This window comes from Colobus angolensis, unplaced genomic scaffold (genome assembly GCF_000951035.1).
Source record: "Colobus angolensis palliatus isolate OR3802 unplaced genomic scaffold, Cang.pa_1.0 Scaffold159, whole genome shotgun sequence".
Classification (NCBI taxonomy): domain Eukaryota; kingdom Metazoa; phylum Chordata; class Mammalia; order Primates; family Cercopithecidae; genus Colobus; species Colobus angolensis.
The window spans coordinates 6,495,853-6,518,787 of NW_012114699.1; the positions used below are offsets into that span (position 1 = coordinate 6,495,853).

The 22,935-nt window shown below is 49.7% G+C and overlaps 1 protein-coding gene across 1 annotated transcript in view; it reads left to right on the forward strand.

The window, feature by feature from the left end:
- Positions 1-22,935, forward strand: part of BCORL1 (BCL6 corepressor-like 1) — a 79,842-nt gene that overhangs the window by 16,676 nt on the left and 40,231 nt on the right. The window contains exons 3-6 of the mRNA XM_011936977.1: positions 6,886-7,015; positions 14,286-14,376; positions 14,660-17,923; positions 22,706-22,871. Coding sequence (XP_011792367.1) covers positions 6,930-7,015; positions 14,286-14,376; positions 14,660-17,923; positions 22,706-22,871 — 3,607 coding nt within the window. The 5' untranslated portion in view covers positions 6,886-6,929. The remainder of the gene's footprint in view (positions 1-6,885; positions 7,016-14,285; positions 14,377-14,659; positions 17,924-22,705; positions 22,872-22,935) is intronic.

A 22,935-nucleotide genomic window follows, 5' to 3' on the forward strand; every position in this document is an offset into this window, starting at 1 on the left:
TTTCTTCCAAGTTCCTTTTTGGAACTTTGCTTTTGATGTGATGATTTCCATCAGAGAGAGGGAGAGTGGGCGGGGTGGTGGGGGGAGGTGGGAAAGGAGAACACATGAGTACTGGTGCTTCAAGCAAGAGCCAGCATACAAGTGTGTAAACCAGCGGCACCTACCAAGTGTGGCATGCCTGCAAGGCTTTTCCTTTTTGCTCACCTCTCCTGGGATACTAATTTGATTGGCTATAATATAATAAAACAAGCCCCTAGGCCTACTGAATCAGAATCTCCAGGACTGAGACCTAGGAATCTGTATTTTGAACAAGCTCCTCGGTGATTCTGGCTGGGAAAACATTGGTTGACACTGACCGTCCTGATTCCTCCCGTCTGTGAGCATTCGCGCAGGCAGGAGCCTGTTCTCTAGGGCTGCTTTAGAGGTTCCCTTTACTTTCCCTCTGGCTGGGGAAGACCAATCTTGCCTTCTTGTACAGACCATGTAGCTCAGTGTCAGTGTTCTCCTGCCGGTGTTTTATCCCTCCCCTTCTCTCCTCTCATCTGCAAAGGCTACTGTTAATTAGCAACAGTGGGCTTCAGATAGGAAGCTATCTGGGACGAAATCATGATAGAAAATTGGGAGGCAAAGATTTAAGTGGATGCTCCATCTTGAGGATCTTGTGAAAATGGGGGTATCCAGAATCAGCGTTGTTCTCTACGTGGTCATAACATGTGTATTATATAGTAATTATTTTGATATTTTAACTTGGTTTTATTTTGTGTGTGTGTGTGTGTTTTTTTTTTTTTGGCCTAAAAGCTCTTTATCTAGGTGATGTTGTATGATGTTCTGTTTCCAAATGCCTGTGTTCCCCCTCTGATTTCTGTCCCAGACCCTACATACTACTAATCCTAATCCTCTCTGAATAGAACAATAGGAAACCTGAGAGTGAAAAATCCAGTGTCACTAATACCTGCTGCCTATAGATATTTAGTAGCAACTAAAACTTGTACTTTGTGTTGAAACACATCTTTTATTTTTTTGAGATAGGGTCTCCCTCTGTTGCCCAGGCTAGAGTGCAGTGGTCCAATCTCGGCTCACTGCAACCTCTGCCTCCTGGGCTCAAGCAGTTCTCCCACCTCAGCCTCCCAAGTAGCAGGGACCACAGGTGTGCACAGCCACACTCGGCTATTTTTTGTATTTTTAGTAGAGATGGGGCTTTGCCGTGTTGCCCAGACTGATCTTGAACTCCTGAGCTCAAGTGATCCACCTGCCTCGGCCTCCCAAGGTGCTGGGATTACAGGCGTGATCACAGTAGGGTTACAGGCCGCTACCCCAGCCTGAAATGCATTTTATGGCAAGAACAGCCCCTTCCATTGCTTGAGTCCTCTAATTCTCCCCCCCCCCCAGACGGAGTCTTACTCTGTCGCCTAGGCTGGAGTGCAGTGGCACAGTCTCGGCTCACTGCAATCTCTGTCTCCCGGGTTCAAGCAATTTTCCTACCTCAGCCTCCCGAGTAGCTGAGATTACAGGTGCCTGCCACCATGCCCGGCTATTTTTTGTATTTTTAGTAGAGGATGGGGTTTCACCATGTTGGCCAGGCTGGTCTCGAACTCCTGACGTCAGGTGATCTACCCATCTTGGCCTCCCAAAGTGCTAGGATTACAGATGTGAGCCACCATGCCTGGCCGAGTCCTGTAATGCTTAGTAGAGAGAAAAGGTGAAATGAGTACCTGGGGTATCAGCCAATAGGCTGAGCTGGTTTTGTTTTTGTTTTTATTTTTGTTTTAGACAGGATTTCGCTGTCACCCAGGTTGGAATGCAGTGGCACAATCTCAACTCACTGCAGCCTTGACTTCCTATGCTCAGGTGATCCTCCCACCTCAGCCTCCCAAGTAGCTGAGACTACAGGCACCCGCCACCATGCCCGGCTAATTTTTTGTAGAGATGGGGTTTTGCCATGTTGCCTAGGCTGGTCTTGAACTCTAGGACTCAAGCAGTCCTCCCACCTCAACCTCCCAAAGTTCTGGGATTACAGGTGTGAGCCACTGTGCCCAGCCAGTGTTGTTTGTTAAAATGGGGATATTCCAAGATATTCTGAGAAACAGTCAAAACTTGATTAACCAGGATGTTCAGGGAACGGGGTCCCTGTTAAAAATGTTTCTAAAATTATGCTAACCCACATAACTGTCTTTGTAATGTTAAAAGATAATTGTCAGAAAAAAGGTAAAAAATCATGACTCTCATACAGATATAAAAATGAACACGTGTTAAAGATTTTATTTTACTCATTAATCAACAAGAGAACCAGACAGATGTTATAGCTGGTTCAAACAAAAAGTCAAAAAGCACAAATTTATGTGGAGTAAAGGAACTAAATTGCAAACGGAGGCAAAAGTAGTTTTTCTACAGTGGGGAGGAAAGTCAATCCAAACTCTATGGGACAAGACAGACTTCGCATATACATCAGTTACCTGCAATTTACAGAGATGCAGAATAGCTTGAAGACAATAACCTGAGCTAAAATCAGATAGCCCAGAAGGTTATACTATAGACAGTGCATAGTTTTTTCATTAGAGTACAAAGGTTTTTCTGTAGTAAGCAAACATGGTGGATGCTTTGTGTGTGTGTCAGGGGGTGGGTGTTGATTTTGCTTCTTGTGATTTCTCAGGGCCGTCACTTCAGTTCTTCTCCAGAATTCAGTTCCATATAACATACATTTACTGAGTAGTTACTATATGTAAGGTGTCGTGGAGGAACCAAAGACAAAAAAGGATGCTATTTCTTTTTTTCTTTCTTTTTTTTTTTTGAGATGGAGTTCCACTCTTGTTGCCTAGGCTGGAGTGCAATGGCGCAATCTCAGCTCACCTCAACCTCCGCCTCCCAGGTTCAAGCGATTCTCCTGCCTCAGCCTCCCAAGTAGCTGGGATTATAGGCATGTGCCACCATGCCCGGCTAATTTGGTATTTTAGTAGAGATGGAGTTTCCCCATGTTGGCTCTGCTGGTCTCAAACCCCTGACCTCAGGTGATGTGCCTGCCTTGGCCTCCCAAAGTGCTGGGATTACAGGCGTAAGCCACTGTGCCTGGCCAAGGATGCTATTTCTTACCTTAGGTAGCTGATTGTCTGGTGGGGGAGATAAACATGTCTTGCCCCCAACTAACCAAGCTAGAGAGGAGAATAAGAACCAGTGCTGTGGAAGAGGTAGGGATTAAATGCTTGAGGATAACCAGAGAGGGAGGGGTTAACTGAACTCTAGTGCCAGGGCTAGGGGGATGACGTGATGACATTTAAGCTGGGTCTTGAGAGAAGACAGGGAGAGGAAGAGGGGGAAGCAGGAGAGGCCATTTCAGGGTGAGGAGGGAGAAGAGTCCTGAAACTGGATGGTGTGTTTAGGAAGGGTTGGGAGCTGGGGGTGGTGAGAGTGGTGGGGAAATGGCAGGATGTGGTGGAAGAGGAGGCTGGAGAGGAGGTTTGAGGCCAGGTCATGAGGGCCCTGAAGGCTGTGCTGAGAATGGCTGGCTGGATCCTAGAGGCCGGGGAAAGCTATTGAAAGCTTTTGAGGAAGGAGGGGGTGACATGATCGACCTGGAGCTTTAGAAGATGAATTTATTGTAGAATCAAGAAATTGAAGGCAGAGGGAGCAGTTAAGAGGTGATTATAATATTCTGGGTGAGAGCTGATGAGGGCCTGCACCAGGGTAGTGGCAAGAAGGGTAGAAGGCAAGGCTGGAGATGGCATTATTAAGGCATGACTTCTGATTGAATATGGGCGGCAGGGGAGAGAAGGACTTGAAGACGACAAGGCGGAAATTTCAAGGCTAGGGGATAGTAGTGCTGTTAAGTAAGCTAGGAAACACGCTGCTACTGGGCATAGGGGGTGGGGAGCAGGTTTATGAGAACAGATAATGAGTATGGTTTGAGACACGTTGAGTTTGAGGGGCTTGGTGGTCATCCAATTAACAGCGAGTAGCTGGCAGCTGGAAATTCTGGTCTGGGCTTAGGGAGAGAGGTCAAGGCTAGAGATACAGATTTGGGAGTCATCAGCGCATCAAGGGGCGAGCTGACACTGTGGAAGCTCATGAGCTGAGAGAGAAGGCGGGGCAGGGCTGACAACTGGCACAGAGGGAGAGAGAAGGGAGGGGGAAGCCAGGGAGAGCCGGCAAAAGGCAGACTAGGAGGAAAAGAGACAGAGGGAGACCAGGGAGGGACCAGAAGAGGGAGACTGAAGGCCAAAGAGTAGAGGGGAGGGGGAGGCACAGGAGAGGGAGAAGGGGAAGGAGGGGGAGAGGGAGGAGAGAATGAATGGGAGACTGAGGGAAATGGGGAAGGTGAGATAAGCAAGAAAAAGAAAGGGAAGGAGAGAGGTGGGAACGGGGAGAAAGTTGGAGGAGAGGGGATTGTGTGTGTGTCTGAGAGAGAGAGAGAGGAGAAAGGCAAAAGGTGAACAGCTGGGAGAGTAATAGGGAGAGAGAAAGGTGAGGAGGAGGAAGAGTAAAGAGAGAGAGCTGGGTAGGGGGATGAGGAGAAAGAGGGAAGGAGCCTTGAAAGATAGGAAGGGGAGGAAGTGGGAGAGGGTGGCAGAGGTGAAGAGAGACAGAGATCAAGGGAAAGGCCAGGCCCCAGTGAATGCCCAAGTCTTTGGGGTGGGCAGTGGAAGAGAAGGGCCCCGGAGAAGCCATCAGGCAGTGGATCAGGAAAGACAAGAGAAGGGAGAGAATAAAGAGAAGGGGCAAGGGCAACGGTATGCCGCTCTGCAGAGATGAGGAGGAGGAGGAAGCCCAGGTAGGGTGGATGCCCCTCTCTCTCCTCCTACCACCTCCACACTGGCCTCCTGGCTCTCCCTTGATCTTTGTGGGCAACCTCCCGCCTTAGGACTTTCTCGTACACTCTTCCCTCAGCCTGGAATGTTTTTCTCCCAAATATCTGCGTGGCTACTCCTTCACCTCATTCCGATGGTTTAAATGTCTCCTTTACAGCAAGGCCTACCCTGCTCACCCTATTTCAGATAGTGGCCCTCCCCACCCTAGACTGTGTCCTTGCCCCTTAGTCTGTATTGTACTATCTCCTCCTCCTCCTCCTTTTTTTTTTTTGAGACAGTTTCACTCTTGTTGCCCAGGTTGGAGTACAATGGCGCAATATCGGCTCACCGCAGCCTCTGCCTCCTGGGTTCAAGCAATTCTCCTGCCTCAGCCTCCTGAGTATCTGGGATTACAGGCATACACCACTATGCCTGGCTAATTTTGTATTTTTAGTAGAGACAGGGTTTCTCCATGTTGGTCAGGCTGATCTTGAACTCCCGACCTCAGGTGATCCACCTGCCTCGGCTTCCCAAAGTGCTGGGATTACAGGCATGAGCCACTGCACCTAACCTGTTGTACTATCTTCTAACATGCCGTGACATAGAATTATTTAACATGCTGTGACATAGAAGTATTTAACATGTTTATTGTCCATATCATCCCCCTGGGATGTAAGCTCCACATGGGCAGGGATTTTGTTCTGTTTTGTTAATCGTTGAATCCTCAGTACATAGGATGGTGCTGGCTCATAGTAGGAATGCAATAAATTGTGATACTGTGTTGAATGTGGACAATCTCTGAAAATTGAAAAATGGATACATGAAACAAATCCCTCATACAACTATATCTTACTGTGATTTACTTCTTTGGAAAGTGGAGAACAACATACAATTCTGATAACTGTAGGGTTCTGTTCAGTTGAACTTCAATGAATAAGGATTTTAGTTAATAAGCTAACTCGAGAGCTTAAGGGTCTCAAGACAAGCTCATTGGATAAAGCTTTTTCTTGGTGGCTCATTTTTTCTAGAAGGTAAATTGACTGTGCCCTGCTTGTCAAAGCAAGAGAGGGACATTGGCTGGTGAAGAGAGTGTTGGAGCATGGAGACAACAGACTAATAGGAAGGGACAAGGATGGAAACGTGTTTTTTTGTTTTGTTTTGTTTTGTGTTGTTTTTTTGAAATGAAGTCTTGCTCTGTGGCCCAGGCTGGAGTGTGCTGGCACGATCTCAGCTAACTGCAACCTCCGCGTCTTGGGTTCAAGCAATTCTTGTGCCTCAACCTCCCGAGGAGCTGGGATTACAGGTGCGCACTGCCATGCCAGGCTAATTTTTTAAATTTTTAGTAGAAACGGGGTTTTACCATGTTGTCCAGGCTGGCCTTGAACTCCTGACCTCAGGTGATCCACCCGCCTTGGCCTCCCAAAATGTTGGGATTATGGGCGTGAGCCACCGCGCCTTGCCGAAACATGTGGTTCTTGATGGAACATTGTTTTCTGTTTGTTTGCTTGTTGGTGGTCAGTGTGCAAGGAATACCACACCTGATTTGGAGGGAGCTTGAAACCAGGTTAGATACATGTGTTATGTCCAAGTCAAAGTCAATGGAGTATTTTTGAAGGACTTATAAAAAACAGCATGCGCTTCCTCTGAAGAGTGTAAATTGGCTACGTCACTCAAATACTTCAGTACCTATGGATTAGAGAGTAGAAGAGAAAAAGGTCACCAGTAGTGTTTCAGTGCACCATTCATATATGGGTATGACTCTCTAATTGTAGTTGGTTAGGCTAAATGTGTGTAGAAAAATATACTGTCATCTCATTTGTCTGAAATAGATTGAATTTCCTCGAACACTCAAGCATATCTGTCTTTTAAGATAATTTAAAACTCACTCTAGGTGATTAACAATGTCCTCATCTCCATCCTGAAACCTATGGATTCCTAGAAAGCTAGTGCTCCCTCTTCCTGGTTTAGACCTTAATTTTCCATAGCAGGCTGGCTGCTTTAACATTTTGATGCTGTAATTACCTTTATTGAAACATTGCTCTGTAAAAGGTGATTGAAGCAGCTGTCCCTGTTACGAGTTTTGATTTTCTGGAATTCTTTTCCCCAGGGGGAGTGGCCACAGCAGGTCCTATCTGGTGGTGAGTGGCTGTCATGATCTCTACAGCACCGCTCTACAGCGGCGTGCACAACTGGACCAGTTCTGACCGGATTCGCATGTGTGGCATCAACGAGGAGAGGTGAGGAGGCCGGGAAGGTGGCCGCTGCTGGCCTCCAGTGAGTGGTACCTCATCACCAGAGGGATAGCTGCACATAATAGGGCCTGGGGAGGGACCCTGGGGAGGAGACTCTTAGTTGTTTCTAATTTTCCTGTGGTGGAATGGGGATGGGGCTGTGTGAGTGGCCTGATCTGCCATGCTATCTCTTTTCAGACGAAGGTGAGGAGGCCAAAAAAATGACCTTTTGCCAGCTAGCACTTGTCTACTCATTAACAACTGTCAGACTGGGGAGTAAGGGGAAGCTCAGGCAATAGCAATTTTTTTTTTTTTTTTTTTTTTTTTTTGAGACAGGGCCTCACTCTGTCACACAGGCTGGAGGGCAGCAGCACAGTCTTGGCTCACTGCAACCTCTGCCTCCTGGGCTCAAGTGATTCTCCCACCTCAGCCCCACCAGTAGCTGGGACCACATGCGGGCAACACCACGCCCGGCTAATTTTTTTTTTTTTTTTGTAGTTTTTGTAGAGATGGGGGTTTCACCATGTGGCCCGGGCTAGTCTCAAACCCCTGAGCTCAAGTGATCTGCCTGCCTCAGCCTCCCCAAATGCTGGGATTATAGGCATGAGCCACTGCCCATGCCCGGCCAGTGATTGCAGTTTTTATTTGCTGCCTCGAAGTTTGGTGCTCAAGGATATATGTAAGGTATTTTCAGTCCTTGATCTAGGTCTGGAAGAAAGATGGTTTTATTGTTCAGATTTCTGCTGGGAACTGGCAGTGGGCATTCTGGTGGTCAGCGCTTTCCCACCTCATGAGGCTAATTCCAATTTGAAGTGAGATCCTTATGAAGTATCAAAGGATGTTGAGACTGCCTAGCATAGTCTTCAGAGTTGGTGACACCTGCCTGACGTGTGTGTGTTTTCAGTTATCTGTTCCCCAGAATATTTGGTTGACCAAGATATGCCATTTCCTGATCATGCCCATACCCAAAGCACTCAAAATGGCCTTCAGAATTTACATTTGACTTTCATAACCCTTGATCAAAGAGCTGTGTGTGATAACTGCAGTGCCTCTCTCATTTTTTTTATTTTTTTGAGACAGAGTCACTCTCAGGCTGGAGTGCAGTGGTGCGATCTCGGGCTCACTGCAAGCTCCACCTCCTGGGTTCACGCCATTCTCCTGCCTCAGCCTTCCACGTAGCTGGGACTACAGGCACCCGCCACCACACCCGGCTAATTTTTTGTATTTTTAGTAGAGACAGGGTTTCACCATGTTAACCAGGATGGTCTCGAACTCCAGACCTCATGATCCACCCACCTCGGCCTCCCAAAGTGCTGGGATTACAGGCATGAGCCAGCACGCCTGGCCCTTTTTTTTTTTTTTTTTTTGAGACAGAGTTTGGGCTACAGGCGCATGCCACCACACCTGGCCAATTTCTGTATTTTTTGTAGAGATGGAGTTTTACTATGTTGACCAGGCTGGTCTCGAACTCCAGACCTCATGATCCACTCACCTCGGCCTCCTAAAGTGCTGGGATTACAGGCATGAGCCACTGCACTCAGCCGCCTCTCCCATTTTTAGAGAAGGCACTGCTCTTTCATGCTTGCTGGTGTTTTTCTGTTATTTCAACCCACTGACTGTTTAAATTCAAATATACATCAGATAAATCACCAAGACACAGAACAATATGGCTTTCCCTGGGATTCAAGATCTCACGTTTCTTGGGTAAACCTTAGAAATGTGTGTGTGCATATGGGGGAGTATTGGTGATTTTGAGGGGAAAAGGAATGGAAGTCTTTATTTATCTACTTTCTTCTTCTGTTCCTAACCGAAGAAGTATATACTTGTATGAGGTCAAGGTTAGCAGAATAGACGTTTTTATTTTCTTAAGCCATTAGTGCCTGATAGCTTAATGTTCTCTGTACTGAGGAACAAGTTAGAGATGGGCTTAAAAGGAATTTAATTTTAGGATATAAGAGTCAAGACCATGGAAAATGAGATGAAATTCTCAGGTGCTCAGGAAGAAAAGTGTTTTCCTTTACATATGAAGCATGTCCTCAGATGATCACTAGGAGATGATCTAGGGAAAGGCAGGGTGATAATAATGATTTGCGTAAGTATTCATTGGCAGGTCATGTTGACCTAGTTATAAGTAGTTGAGACTTTGATGCAGAAATCTGGACTAGAGCCTTCAAAAGACCAGCAGGACCGGGCACTGTGGTTCATGCTTGTAATCCCAGCACTTTGGGAGGCCAAGGCGAGTGGATCACCTGAGGTCAGGAGTTCAAGACCAGCCTGGCCAACATGGCGAAGCCCCGTCTCTACTAAAAATACAAAAAAAGTAGCCAGGCATGGCGGTGTATGCCTGTAATCCCAGCTACTGATGAGACTGAGGCAAGAGAATCACTTGAACCCAGGAGGTGAAGGTTGCAGTGAGCCGAGATTGCACCACTGCACTCCAGCCAGGGTGACAGAGCAGGACTCTGTCTCAAAAACAATAAAATTATATAGTAATAAAAAAAGAGCAACAGACAAGTTACCTTAGTTCACCATCTACTATAAATCCCTGCCAAGAAGGGAGCAGGAAGTAGACTCAAAATCTGATTTTCCCTCCATCTTGTTTTTTGTTTTTGAGATGCAGTCTTGCTCGGTTGCTCAGTCTGGAATGCAGTGGCACGATCTTGGCTCACTGCAACCTCCGCCACCTGGGTTTAAGTGATTCTTGTGCATCAGCCTCCTGAGTAACTAGGATTACAGGTGTGCACCACCACGCCTGGCTAATTTTTGTATTTTTAGTAGAGACAGGGTTTCACCATGTCACCCAGGCTGGTCTCAGACTCCTTATCTCAATCTGTCCACCTTGGCCTCCCAAAATGCTGGAATTACAGGTGTGAGCCACCACGCCTGGCCAGATTTTCCCTCCTTCTAAACCTGTGCCTAGTGCTTAAGATGACCCCCTTTTTTTTTTTTTTTTGAGACGGAGTTTAGCTCTCGTCGCCCAGGCTGGAGTGCAATGGTGTGATCTTGGCTCACCACAACCTGTGCCTCCCGGGTTCAAACGATTCTCCTGCCTCAGCCTCCTGAGTAGCTGGGATTAGAGGCATGTGCCACCACACCCGGCTAATTTTGTATTTTTAATAGAGACGGGTTTTCTCCACGTTGGTCCCGCTGGTCTCGAGCTCCCGACCTCAGGTGATCCGCCCGCCTCGGCCTCCCAAAGTGTTGGGATTACAGATGTGAGCCACCACGCCCGGCCTAAGATGACTTTTTAAGTGTTGTCACTTTTCATTTCATCCACCCTTTATTATCACCCGTGGTGCCTGTGGTGATCCCCCTTGCCTTTTTTGCTTCTCTTGCTACAGTCTAGGCCATGTTATCACTGATTTCCAAAATGTAATCTCACCTTATTTAAAAATCCTTTTCCTTGGCCTTTTACAACTTGTAGAATTTAGGAATTTGGGGTACAAAGCTGTGCCTGGGGTTCAACTCTTAAAGTGATATTTTAGAGGCCTGCCAGCTTTGGTAGCTGCGATTGAGGACTGCAGAACAGGAGGCATGGGCTTGCAGCTAGCCCCAGGTGGCTGTCTCTAGGCAAACCCACAGCTAAATGTGTCTGCTTGCCTGCTTGCATCCCTTCTAGGATTAATTCATGCCTTCATTCAACAAACATTTATTCAACATAATGAGAGCAAACCAATAGTCCTAGTACATTGGTGGTGAGTGCCCTAGAGTAGCATGTCTGCGTCCGGTGGGAGTCCAGATGCAAGATTGACAAACCTCCTGGTGGGAGAATAACGGAAGGCTTCCCAGAGGCAGTGGCATTTGAGCCCAGGCTTGAGGAATGAGTAGGAGTTTGAGGTGAGAGCTGGTATTTCCCTGGGACAATAAGAGCACAGTGTGGCGGTGCACAGTGGCTCACGCCTATAATCCCGGCACTTTGGGAGGCCGAGGCAAGTGGATCACCTGAGGTTGGGAGTTCGAGACCAGCCTGACCAACATGGAGAAACCCCGTCTCTACTAAAAATTCAAAAATTAGCTTGGTGTGGTAGTGCATGCCTGTAATCCCAGCTACTCGGGAGGCTCAGGCAGGAGAATCGCTTGAACCCAGGAGACGGAGGTTGCAGTGAGCTGAGATCATACCATTGCGCTCCTCCAGCCTGGGCAACAAGACAGAAACTCTGTCTTAAAAAAAATAAATAAATAAAAATAAAAAAGCACAGTGTGTTTGGGGAAGGTCCGAGTTGGAATGAAGGCAGTCTTGGGGTACTGTGGGACTGGAACCAGGGAAAATCTCCCAGGACTGGAAGGTAAGGAGCCTGGTGTGTGCTGGGTGGTATATTTCTCTTATGGGTAGTCTGGGCCCAGCAGGAACTGAAGAGGGTCTGGTTTGACAGTGGTGCTAGCCCTTAATAATTAAGGAAACAGCCCTGAGGGGTCATGGCCGTTTCTGGTTTAAGTTCCACAAAACCTTGAACATAACAGCTCTGCCTCCTCTGTGGTGGGAAGAAACAGCAGGATTGATTTTCAGTCCTGACTGAAGCCTGCTATGACCTCTGTACCCTCCTGCCGCCCCTGCCCCCGCCAGCTGCACTGTCATAACCTTGCCTGGTTGACCCAGCTCTTCCCGGGCCCCCTCCCCTGCAAGTTACTCCTGTCCCAGGCTCTTCTCTCAATGGAGCAAGTTAATGTTTGCTTAGCTCTGCCCACCCCTCTTCTCAGAGGATTTGAAACACGGCTGCATGACATTTTGCAGTGCCTTTGGGGCTGGCACTCAGGCGTGGGTATGGCTGGAGTAGCCAGGACTGCTGTTGCTTGGCTTGGTTCTGTGGTTCTCTGGCAGCTGCCTTCGAGAGCAGGGATTCTGCTTTCAAGGTGTGATTTCAGACAGGGTGGGAGCTTGCAAGGGGGGAGTGAGGATGCAGCCCACTGCCTTTTGTATGACCAGGAGGGGAAAGAATGTAAATAAATAGCACCTTCCCATGTGGGGTTGCTTGGGGGAAGTGCTGCTTGTTTTCCCTGGAGTATTCCCCCCAAAACCATCCCTGGCAATTCTAGTGGGAACACGCTTCCCCCTGGCCCAAGGCTGGGCATAGGTCTCGCTTTTGTGGTCTCTTAGGAGTTGATGTGAAAGTATGTTTTCCCTTTCCCTCAGGCCCTCCCTCCCTCCCCTTCCCGAGACCACCCTGACTGCATCTAAAGCCCTTGCCTCTCCTTACGGTCATTTCTGTTTGTCACCAACAGTCACTTCCAGCAGTGGAGCCCTCCCACTTCTGCCAGCCTAACTGCCTTTTAAAGGGAACAAGCCTTTCCCCCTCGGTTAGCCCCTTCTGGATCCCTGAAAAGATGGGGAGAGGCCCGTGGTGATCCCCCTTGCCTTTTTTGCTTCTCTTGCCCCAGGTACAATTTTGGAGTCCCTGTTTCAGTGGGAGGGAGGGAGTTAGCAGCGCCCTCCCGCTTCTGTTGGGGTTGGCTCCAGCACCCTGACTGCCCTTTGGCTAGGGTGACTGGGGAGGCGGGAGCTGGCTTCTTCAGGGCTGTCTTCAGGAGCTTGGGGTGAGGCTCTAAAGAAGGGAGGCAAAAATTAGCCAGGTGTGGTGGCGCATGCCTATAATTCTGGCTACGCAGGAGGCTGAGGCAGGAGAATTGCCTGATCCCAGGAGGCGGAGGTTGCAGTGAGCCGAGATCGAGATTGCGCCACTGCACTCCAGCCTGGGCAACAGAGTGAGATTCAATCTCAAAAAAAAAAAAAAAAGGAGAGAAAGAAGGGAGGTGATTTCAGGCACAGTGTATTTCCCCAGGGGCACACAGAGCAGTCCTGTGCCTTGCCCACCCAGGAAACGCACTGCAGCATCTATGTTGGGGTTTTATTCTTTAACCTCAATCTCCTCCTTGGCCACTCCCACCCACAGCTCCCAAGGGCAGGGGGCAATAGTTTTTTCTGTTGTTGTTGTTGTTTTGAGACAGGGTCTCACTCTGTCGCCCAGGCTGAAGTGCAGTGGTGGGATCTTGGCTCACTGCAACCTCTGCCTCCCAGACTCAAGCGATTCTCCTGCCTCGGCCTCCCAAGTAGCTGGGATTACAGGTGCCTGCCACCACACCCAGCTAATTTTTGTGTTTTTTAGTAGAGTTGAGGTTTTACCATGTTGGCCAGGCTGATATGGAACTCCTGACCTCAGGTGATGTACCCACCTTGGTTGGCCTCCCAAAGTGCTGGGATTACAGGTGTGAGCCACTGTGCCCGGCCTAATAGTTCTTGCTGTACTTAAAATACCAGACTTTCAGTGGGTAACTTCACCCTTCCAGTCTAATACCACCCCCTTCTTTTTTTTTTTTTTTTTTGGTCAGGATGTACCATTTTCTATGATGCTTACCTGAAATTTGGAGAAGACTTTTTGAGCAGGGGGAGATGCAGTTGAATTTTCCTCCTTTGGGACCCAACTGTCTGGCCTTGAGTCTTTTTTCTCTGGGGCATATGAACCTGAATTTGGGGTCTGAGGCCTTTCGGACGGGAGAGAACAAAGTGATGCTGGGAGACTGATGGGGGGTGGGGGGGCACTGGCCGGAGATAGGATGTAGGCAAGGATAGAAGGAGGGTGTTGCCTAGAACTCTAGAAAAGGGGGCAGTGTCTCCTGGAGGGAAAAAAGTAGTATTCTTAAAATAATGCCTCTCAGCACCCAGTGACCTGGTGGCCTCCAAGTGGTATCATTACCAGTGCTAATAAACGTGTCTCTGCTCTAGGCAAGCCAGGAGGTGAATAGGTGATGATTCAGATTTAGACCTGAAAACACAACAGGGGTTTATTTGTTTTAGAAGAAGATTACCTATATGACACTTTTAACCAGCTGCCCTTAGAGACTTAAAATAAGATTGTATTTAAAAGAAAAATGGGTTTTGCATACCTTTTGAGGCATTCAGTGGTTCTCATGTCTCTCCTCTTTGAGCAATGCCCTGTACATCCTGGGTGGTCATTTTGGCAGGTAAGCTACAGGGAAAAGGTAAAAGTGCTAGGGTGTCCACGCTCCTGGCAAGAGCCCTAGAAAACAGGGTAAACAGTCCAAAGAAGGGAGTCTAGTCAGACTGGGCTCTGGCAGGGACTTCCAACGCTAGGTGTGGAGCCTCCACTTTGTAACCAAGAACCCCCAGTTCCTTGTAATCCTCCTCACAATCTCACCTCACAGGAAGTGAGACAGGAAGGTTTTATGGGGACCCAGGAAGGCAAGAGGCATTCTGGGGAAGGTGGTGGTGGCTCTAATCCTGGGCCTCATGTCCCTTCTCTGGTTGTATCTTCCATGCTAGAAGAGCACCTCTTTCTGATGAGGAGTCAACGACAGGCGACTGCCAGCACTTTGGATCTCAGGAGTTTTGTGTCAGCAGCAGTTTTTCCAAGGTAAGAGGCTTTATGGAGCCACGAGCTGTCCACCAAAGGATGGAGCTGAGCTGCCCAGAAGGTGTGCCCAGCCTGCCATCCCAAGAAGTGGGCAGAAAGGGACAGGGTCTCTCCCAGGAGTTGGTGTTGGTGGGACACAAATTGGCTGGCTGCCCTCTGCGTCTTCCGAGACCTGGTTGGTTGAGTTGCAGAGAAGACCAGCAGTTGCCTCTCAGGGTTCTCAGAACACTTGCACCATCTTCAGCGAGCTGGCTGAAATGTGCATGCTATCCTGTCGTTGCAGGTGGAGCTCACGGCAGTTGGAAGTGGCAGCAATGCCCGGGGGGCAGACCCAGATGGCAGTGCTACAGAAAAACTTGGGCACAAGTCAGAAGACAAGCCTGACGATCCCCAGCCAAAAATGGACTATGCTGGGAATGTGGCAGAGGCCGAGGGCCTCTTGGTGCCCCTGAGCAGCCCAGGAGACGGGCTCAAGCTTCCCTCATCTGACAGCGCCGAGGCCAGCAACAGCAGGGCCGACTGTTCCTGGACTCCACTCAATACCCAAATGAGCAAACAGGTTGACTGCTCACCTGCTGGAGTAAAGGCTTTGGACTCTCGGCAAGGTGTTGGAGAGAAGAATACTTTCATTTTGGCAACTCTGGGAACCGGAGTCCCTGTGGAGGGGACCCTGCCTCTGGTTACCACTAACTTTAGCCCTCTGCCAGCCCCTATCTGTCCCCCTGCTCCCGGTTCAGCCTCTGTCCCCCCCTCTGTTCCAGATGCATTCCAGGTTCCCCTCTCCGTCCCTGCCCCAGTCCCCCATTCAGGGCTTGTTCCAGTCCAAGTTGCCACTTCAGTTCCAGCTCCTTCCCCTCCCTTAGCACCTGTCCCGGCTCTGGCTCCGGCACCACCGTCGGTGCCCACGCTCATCTCTGACTCGAACCCCCTTTCTGTTTCGGCCTCAGTCTTGGTGCCTGTGCCAGCTTCTGCTCCCCCTTCAGGCCCGGTTCCCCTGTCGGCTTCAGCTCCTGCCCCGCTTTCAGTCCCAGTTTCAGCTCCTCCCTTGGCTCTCATCCAGGCTCCTGTGCCCCCTTCAGCTCCGACCTTGGTTCTCGCTCCCGTCCCCACTCCGGTTCTGGCTCCCATGCCAGCATCCACACCTCCAGCGGCCCCTGCCCCTCCGTCTGTGCCCATGCCCACTCCAACCCCGTCTTCTGGCCCGCCTTCTACCCCCACCCTCATCCCCGCCTTTGCTCCTACGCCGGTGCCTGCACCCACCCCAGCCCCCATCTTTACTCCAGCCCCCACACCCATGCCTGCTGCCACGCCAGCTGCCATTCCCACCTCTGCACCCATCCCAGCCTCCTTCAGTTTGAGTCGAGTGTGCTTTCCTGCAGCTCAGGCACCAGCTATGCAAAAAGTCCCCCTGTCCTTTCAGCCAGGGACAGTGCTGACCCCGAGCCAGCCGCTGGTATATATCCCACCTCCAAGCTGTGGGCAGCCGCTCAGTGTGGCCACACTGCCAACCACTCTAGGGGTCTCCTCCACTCTTACGCTCCCTGTCCTGCCGTCCTACCTGCAGGACAGGTGTCTCCCAGGCGTGCTAGCCTCCCCAGAGCTCCGTTCTTACCCATACGCATTTTCTGTGGCCCGGCCTCTGACTTCGGATTCCAAGCTGGTATCTCTGGAGGTGAACAGGCTCCCTGGCACTTCCCCATCCGGTAGCACCACCACCCAGCCTGCACCCGACGGGGTCCCTGGGCCTTTGGCAGATACCTCCCTCGTCACTGCTTCTGCCAAGGTGCTTCCAACTCCACAGCCTCTGCTACCAGCCCCCAGTGGGAGCTCAGCCCCACCACACCCCTCCAAGATGCCCACTGGCACCGAGCAGCAAACAGAAGGGACTTCCGTTACCTTCTCTCCTCTTAAGTCACCGCCACAGCTGGAACGAGAGATGGCCTCTCCACCTGAGTGCAGCGAGATGCCCCTTGATCTGTCCTCCAAGTCCAACCGCCAGAAGCTTCCATTGCCGAACCAGCGCAAGACACCCCCCATGCCTGTGTTGACTCCCGTGCACACCAGCAGCAAGGCCCTCCTCTCCACAGTCCTGTCTAGGTCTCAGCGCACGACCCAGGCTGCCGGCAGCAACGTCACCTCCTGCCTGGGCTCCACTTCCTCACCCTTTGTCATATTTCCTGATATCGTGAGGAATGGGGACCCGAGCACCTGGGTGAAGAACTCAACCGCGCTGATTAGCACCATTCCTGGCACCTACGTGGGAGTGGCCAACCCAGTGCCTGCATCCCTGCTGCTGAACAAAGACCCCAACCTTGGCCTCAACCGTGACCCCCGCCATCTCCCCAAGCAGGAGCCCATCTCCATCATTGATCAAGGAGAGCCGAAGGGCGCTGGTGCCACGTGTGGCAAAAAGGGCAGCCAGGCTGGTGCTGAGGGACAGCCAAGCACAGTGAAACGATACACCCCAGCCCGCATTGCCCCTGGGCTGCCAGGGTGCCAAACCAAGGAACTCTCTTTGTGGAAACCCACGGGGCCGGCAAATATTTATCCCCGGTGTTCAGTCAATGGGAAACCTACCAGTACCCAGGTCCTGCCTGTTGGCTGGTCCCCGTACCACCAGGCGTCTCTGCTTTCCATTGGCATTTCCAGTGCTGGGCAGCTGACCCCCGGTCAGGGGGCGCCCATCAGGCCCACCAGTGTTGTTTCGGAGTTTTCTGGTGTGCCATCTCTCAGCTCCAGCGAAGCCGTGCACGGACTTCCCGAGGGGCAGCCACGACCTGGGGGCACCTTTGTTCCAGAGCAGGACACTGTTACAAAGAACAAAACTTGCCGGATTGCTGCCAAGCCTTATGAAGAACAAGTCAATCCTGTCCTCTTGACCCTCAGCCCTCAGACCGGGACCCTGGCACTGTCTGTTCAGCCTAGCGGTGGGGACATTCGAATGAATCAGGGGCCTGAGGAATCAGAGAGCCACCTCTGCTCTGACAGCACTCCTAAGATGGAAGGCCCCCAGGGGGCTTGTGGCCTGAAGCTGGCAGGAGACACGAAGCCTAAGAACCAAGTGCTGGCCACCTACATGTCCCATGAGCTGGTCCTGGCCACCCCCCAGAACCTGCCTAAGATGCCTGAGCTGCCTTTGCTACCTCACGACAGCCACCCCAAGGAACTTATCTTGGACGTGGTTCCGAGCAGCAGGAGGGGCTCCAGCACTGAGCACCCACAGCTTGGAAGCCAGGTGGATCTGGGGCGAGTGAAAATGGAGAAGGTGGATGGTGATGTGGTCTTCAATTTAGCCACCTGCTTCCGGGCTGATGGCCTCCCAGCGGCTCCCCAAAGGGGCCAGGCTGAAGTTCGGGGTAAGGCCGGGCAGGCTCGAGTGAAACAAGAAAGTGTAGGGGTCTTTGCTTGCAAGAACAAGTGGCAGCCAGATGATGTGACGGAATCTCTGCCGCCCAAGAAGATGAAGTGCGGCAAAGAGAGGGACGGCGAAGAGCAGCAGCTGCAGCCCCAAGCCAAGGCCATGGTCCGGAGTTCCCACAGACCCAAGGTGAGTGCCGAGCTAAGGTCCAGGGTGGGGCCGAGACACTGCTGGTCTACTTGGTGCTGTGGATGGCAACCTCCTGTGACCCCTACCCTGTGACACAGTGCTGCTGGGCAGCTGTGTGAACTGAACGGATTGGAAGGCTTTTGTAAAAGGAATAATGACCTGCTGTCCCCTCCCTAGGTCACATTTTCCATATACGGTGTCTCAGCATGGGGAGAGGCTGGCTTGTAGTTTGTAGGATGTGGGAAATGATTCCGTCCCTGGGGTAGGGAAGCCATTGTCCCAGATGAGGTCGGAAAGCGGAAGAAGGTATTGGTGAGGGAAATCAATGAATAACAGGCTCTTCCTTGAATAACCATTCTTCCTTTTCCTATACTGAGAGAACACTGGCCTTGAGAACTTAGGGATGGGGAGAGCAGGGGCCTCTGACGGGGTTGTTCCTTGCACCGCTGGTGGGGGGCCTGCTTGGGATTTGCTGGGAGCCTTGTGGGGTCAGAGCCAATTTGACTTCTGTGCTAATCTATCAGTTTCCTACCCGCTCAAATGCTTGAGGCAGCAGATTTGGGTTTTGGCCCATTGGGGGTTGGATGGGCAAGGAAGGTTGGGTGTCTGGGTGTTGGTCTTAACAGGCTATGGATGGTGGCAGAGTTCTAGGCAAAAAGGTGGGCCAGGAACACTTGATGAGAATCCCCTGGTCCCCCAGAAGGGACCAGAGGCCACTGGTGATCCAAGGAGAATCTTGAAACATTTGAGGATAGGGTTTATTGAAAATCTAGAACAGCTTGAAGTTCTGTTAGCAAGCTTTCAAGTTGGATGTTGATGTACACTAAGGGACAAATTTCTGGCTAGAGCGCTGTGAATTTGTCTGTGGCAAAAGTTTATGGTCTTTTCTGGACCATAGACCATTTTGAAAAGCTAATGAGAGCTATGGACCCTGTCCCCAGAAACGTGACCTCAGAATTTTGCCAATAATTTCAGGGGGTTCATGGACCTGACCTCTGCCCCATCGCCCAAAGCCCACCCAGGGACTCCAGGTTAAGAACCCCTGGGATAGGTGTTTGGGTGGCTTTTAACTCACAAACCTCACAACCACCCTGGTATGTCAGAGACACATGAAGTAGGAACGTGGGTCATGACGCAGTAGAGCATATAACAGTTGGCAGGTAACTGCCATCTGCACTCGGTGGTAATATGAATAATAATTCATGTCGTTAGAGTTGTATTTCTACATATGTTATCTAATCCTTACGGTAACCCTATGAGGTGAATGCTACACCAATCTACAGGTGAGAAAATAAATGAAACAGAGGCTCAGAGAGGATACACTACCCAGTTACACAGCTACTAAATGGCAGAACTAGAACTCAGACTCTGGTCTCTGGTTCCAAAGTCCATGTTCTTCTTCAGCCAGCTATACCATATTATCTTCCACTCGCTTTCTTTTTTTTTTTTTTTTTTTTTTTTGAGTCAGGGTCTTGCTCTGTCACCCAGGCTGGAGTGCAGTGGCTCGATGACAGCTCATCGCAGCCTTCATCTTCTGGGCTTAAGCAGTCTCCCACTTCAGCCTCCCAAGTAGCTGGGACCACAGGTGTGTACCACTATACCTGGCTAATTATTTTTTGTAGAGACGAGGTCTCACTATGTTAGCCAAGCTAGTCTCGAACTCCTGGGCTGAAGCAATTCTCCTGCTTCAGTCTCCCAAAGTGCCGGGATTACAGGTGTGAGCCACTGCACCTGACTATCTTCTACTCTCTGCCCGTGGAACTGTTTCACTGAATGTTTTGCAAGTTTTTGTTGCATGGCTACTGTATGCCAGTCCTTCCCAGGCAAGGGGAATATATCTTCAGGAGGGTGGTATCATAGATTGATGAGGAGTATGCTCCCTGGAGCCAGACACAGAGCCTGGGTTTGAATTTTGGCCCCACCTCTTCCTAGCTGTGTGCTATTAGTCAAGCTACTTAATCTCTATGGCCTTCAGTGTCTTAATCTATACACAAGACAATAATAGTACCTACTCATAGAGTTGTTGTGAAGATTAAATGAGATGATGATATAAAATGTCCACAATAGGCAAATCCATGGAGACAGAAAGTAGACTAGTGGTTGCCTAGGGCTGGGGAGGATGGAAGAATTGGGGAATGATTGTTTAATGGGTATTGGGTTTCTATTCAGGGTGATGAAAAAGTTCTGGAGCTAGATAAGTAGGGATGGTTACATAGCTCTATGACTATACTAAAAACAATTGAATTTTACACTTAAGTGAATTGCATGGTATATCTCAATAAATTATATCTCAGTAAAGCTGTCATTTTAAAAACGATTAAAGAATGCAATATACATAAGTGTGTAGAGTAGTACCTGGCACATAGTAGGTGTTCAGTTAGCGTTAGTGGTTGCTGTTATTGTTAGCATTACAAACAAAATAGATGTGGCCCCGCCTCTCATGAAGCTTATGTCTTACAGATGACTCAGTGACAGGTGGGCACTGCTCCATCCTATATTAGATGAACAGTTCAGTGGGCCCACTGTCAAATGCAGAGGGCAGAGAATAAAATTACAAGATCAGGGGCCTGGAAGCAGCTCTTCACAACTGCCTGTAAGGATTTAGTAAATGTCTATTTTTTGGAAGTGCAAATCACTTCATTCTTTTTTACATGCCACCTTCCTGAGAAGGAAACTGTTGATCAGCAAACTAAGATCAGAGGTTTGTTTGAAACAGCCCCTTTCAGGGCTTGGCCAAGAATGAAAATCATCTCCTGTTGCCAGTACCACCTGCCCAAGTCCTCTCGGGATCCTAAAGGGCCTTCTGCATCACCAGCAGAAAGAAAGTTCTGCTTCATTTGGTGTTGGATGTATTTTATTGTCTTCTCATTCCTTGGAAAATTCTTTGGAAAATATTTCAAAACTCTGTTAACCAGAACATTTGTCTCACACAGTCTCCCCATCCTCCCAACTTCATGCATAAGTTGGAGTGTGCGAAATATTTTTATTCCTGACCTCAGGTGATCTGCTCGCCTCAGCTTCCCGAGGTGCTGGGATTGCAGGCTTGAGCCACCGCACCCTGCTAGATGTTCTGTTTTACTTGTTTTTGTCTTAGGAAGTAAAAGTTAATGATCTGTATTTGAAAGAGCCAGCTAAGAATGATATTCAGAAATAAATAGGACATGTTCAAATGTATGTGCATTTGACTTTATTCCCCCTGACTTAAAATATGTTTTTCTCCAGCCATACTTGAAGGTCAGTTTTTAAGCAACAGTTCCCCATCTTCCTCTTTGCAACCAATGCTTTCCTCCTCCTAACACTTTGGTTTGTAGGAACTGGCAGTGAGCCAAGGGGGAAACTGAACTTGAATTTTTAGTTCAGGCCTCTGCTGAAAATAAGAAGCAGGAGGAGTTCATGGGATAGGAGGAGTCCTGGAATTTGATGGGTAGCAGTGATTCCCTGTCCCTAGAGAATTAGGAGGCCCCAGCCCCCGAAAATGTTCCATCAGTAAGGTATGTGCCATCCCCTTAGCTGGAGGTATACCACGATAACCTTCTAGCAGGCGAGGCATGGGTCAACTTAGGGAAAAACAACTCAAGCAAGTTTAACCCTTCCTTTCCTCCTCAGACCTGCTTTTATTGTTCCAACGTTTTGCTTATTCTGCACTCCCTGTATACTAGAATACTGGAAATCCCTACATTGCCCTATTTCTTGCTTAGTGGCACAGAGAGACCTCAAAGCTCATGAGAATACGTGACTGTTAGGCTGAGAGTGTCCTTGCAGTGTGTGAGCACAGCCATTGTGCCTCTTAGATGTGCCAGGCAGTGGGCGTGGGAGAAGCTGAGCTGAAGCAACTGAGGAAGTGATTCGGGGAAGATAGGTAGTGAGAGCTGATGCCCAGAGGCCTGGGCTGGGGGCCAGGAGCCTTGGGTCCCAGTCCCAGTCCTGGGTCTTTCTCACTGCAAGCACAAATGTGCTAACTTGCGGGTTGGCCTGGTAAGTGGCAGTCCCTGAGCCAGTGGACACATGGGGTTGTGTGTTACCCTGGACAAGTCATTCAACCCTTTGTCTTGGAGCCTCCGTTTTCTTATCTGGTCAGTGGGGATAATATTAGCTTCTCCTCCCTGGGTTGTGGGGAGGATAAAATCCAATAATAGAGATGAGAGCATTTGGACAAGTTGAAAGTGCTGCAGAGTATAAAGCGGCATTATGAATAATGCCTGGGCCTTTTCACTGGGTTTTATAAATATGAGGATATTTGAATTGCTCTGGTGTCATGTTTTTCTTCTTGCCTTAGTTGAATCTCTTTTCTGGTATTAATTTACACGTGAAAAGAGACAATTTGTCTTGAGTTGGCCTGTACTGAGAATTATTTTCAGTTGTTGGTGCAATACCATTCACAGTGAAGTTATTTGAACAATGTAGTCTCCCAACTTGCAGAAGAGGCATTTTGTTTAATGCCGGTCTCTCCATTGGTGTTTGCGTACAGAGAGTATGGGGCCTGACTTTGCACCTTTTAAAATGACTTTGGGTGTTTATTCACTGGCTTGTGAACGCAGACTCTGTAGACCTCTTTAAAGTGATGGGGTGTGGACGCCTACGGGGATTAGCTGGGGCCCTGGACTCAGTCCAAAAGAATCCCCGTCGCCCACTGTGGAAGGCAGCGCACGGCCCCTTGCCCCTGGTCCCCCACTCTGGGCAGCTCATGCCTCTAGGTCAGAAACAGGACACACAGCTCAACCTCGGGAGAGCTTTCTTAAGAAACGAAACTGATCTCAGATCTGACCCTCTACCTCTCCACAGTGCCGGAAGCTGCCCAGTGACCCCCAGGAATCCACCAAGAAAAGCCCCAGGGGGGCTTCAGATTCAGGAAAAGAGCACAATGGAGTCAGGGGAAAGCACAAGCACCGGAAGCCGACAAAGCCGGAGTCCCAGTCTCCAGGAAAACGAGCTGACGGCCACGAGGAAGGTAGGCCCCAAGGCCCTGGCCCTCTGGGCTGGGCTGCAGAGGGATCCCCAGGGCACGGTGGTGA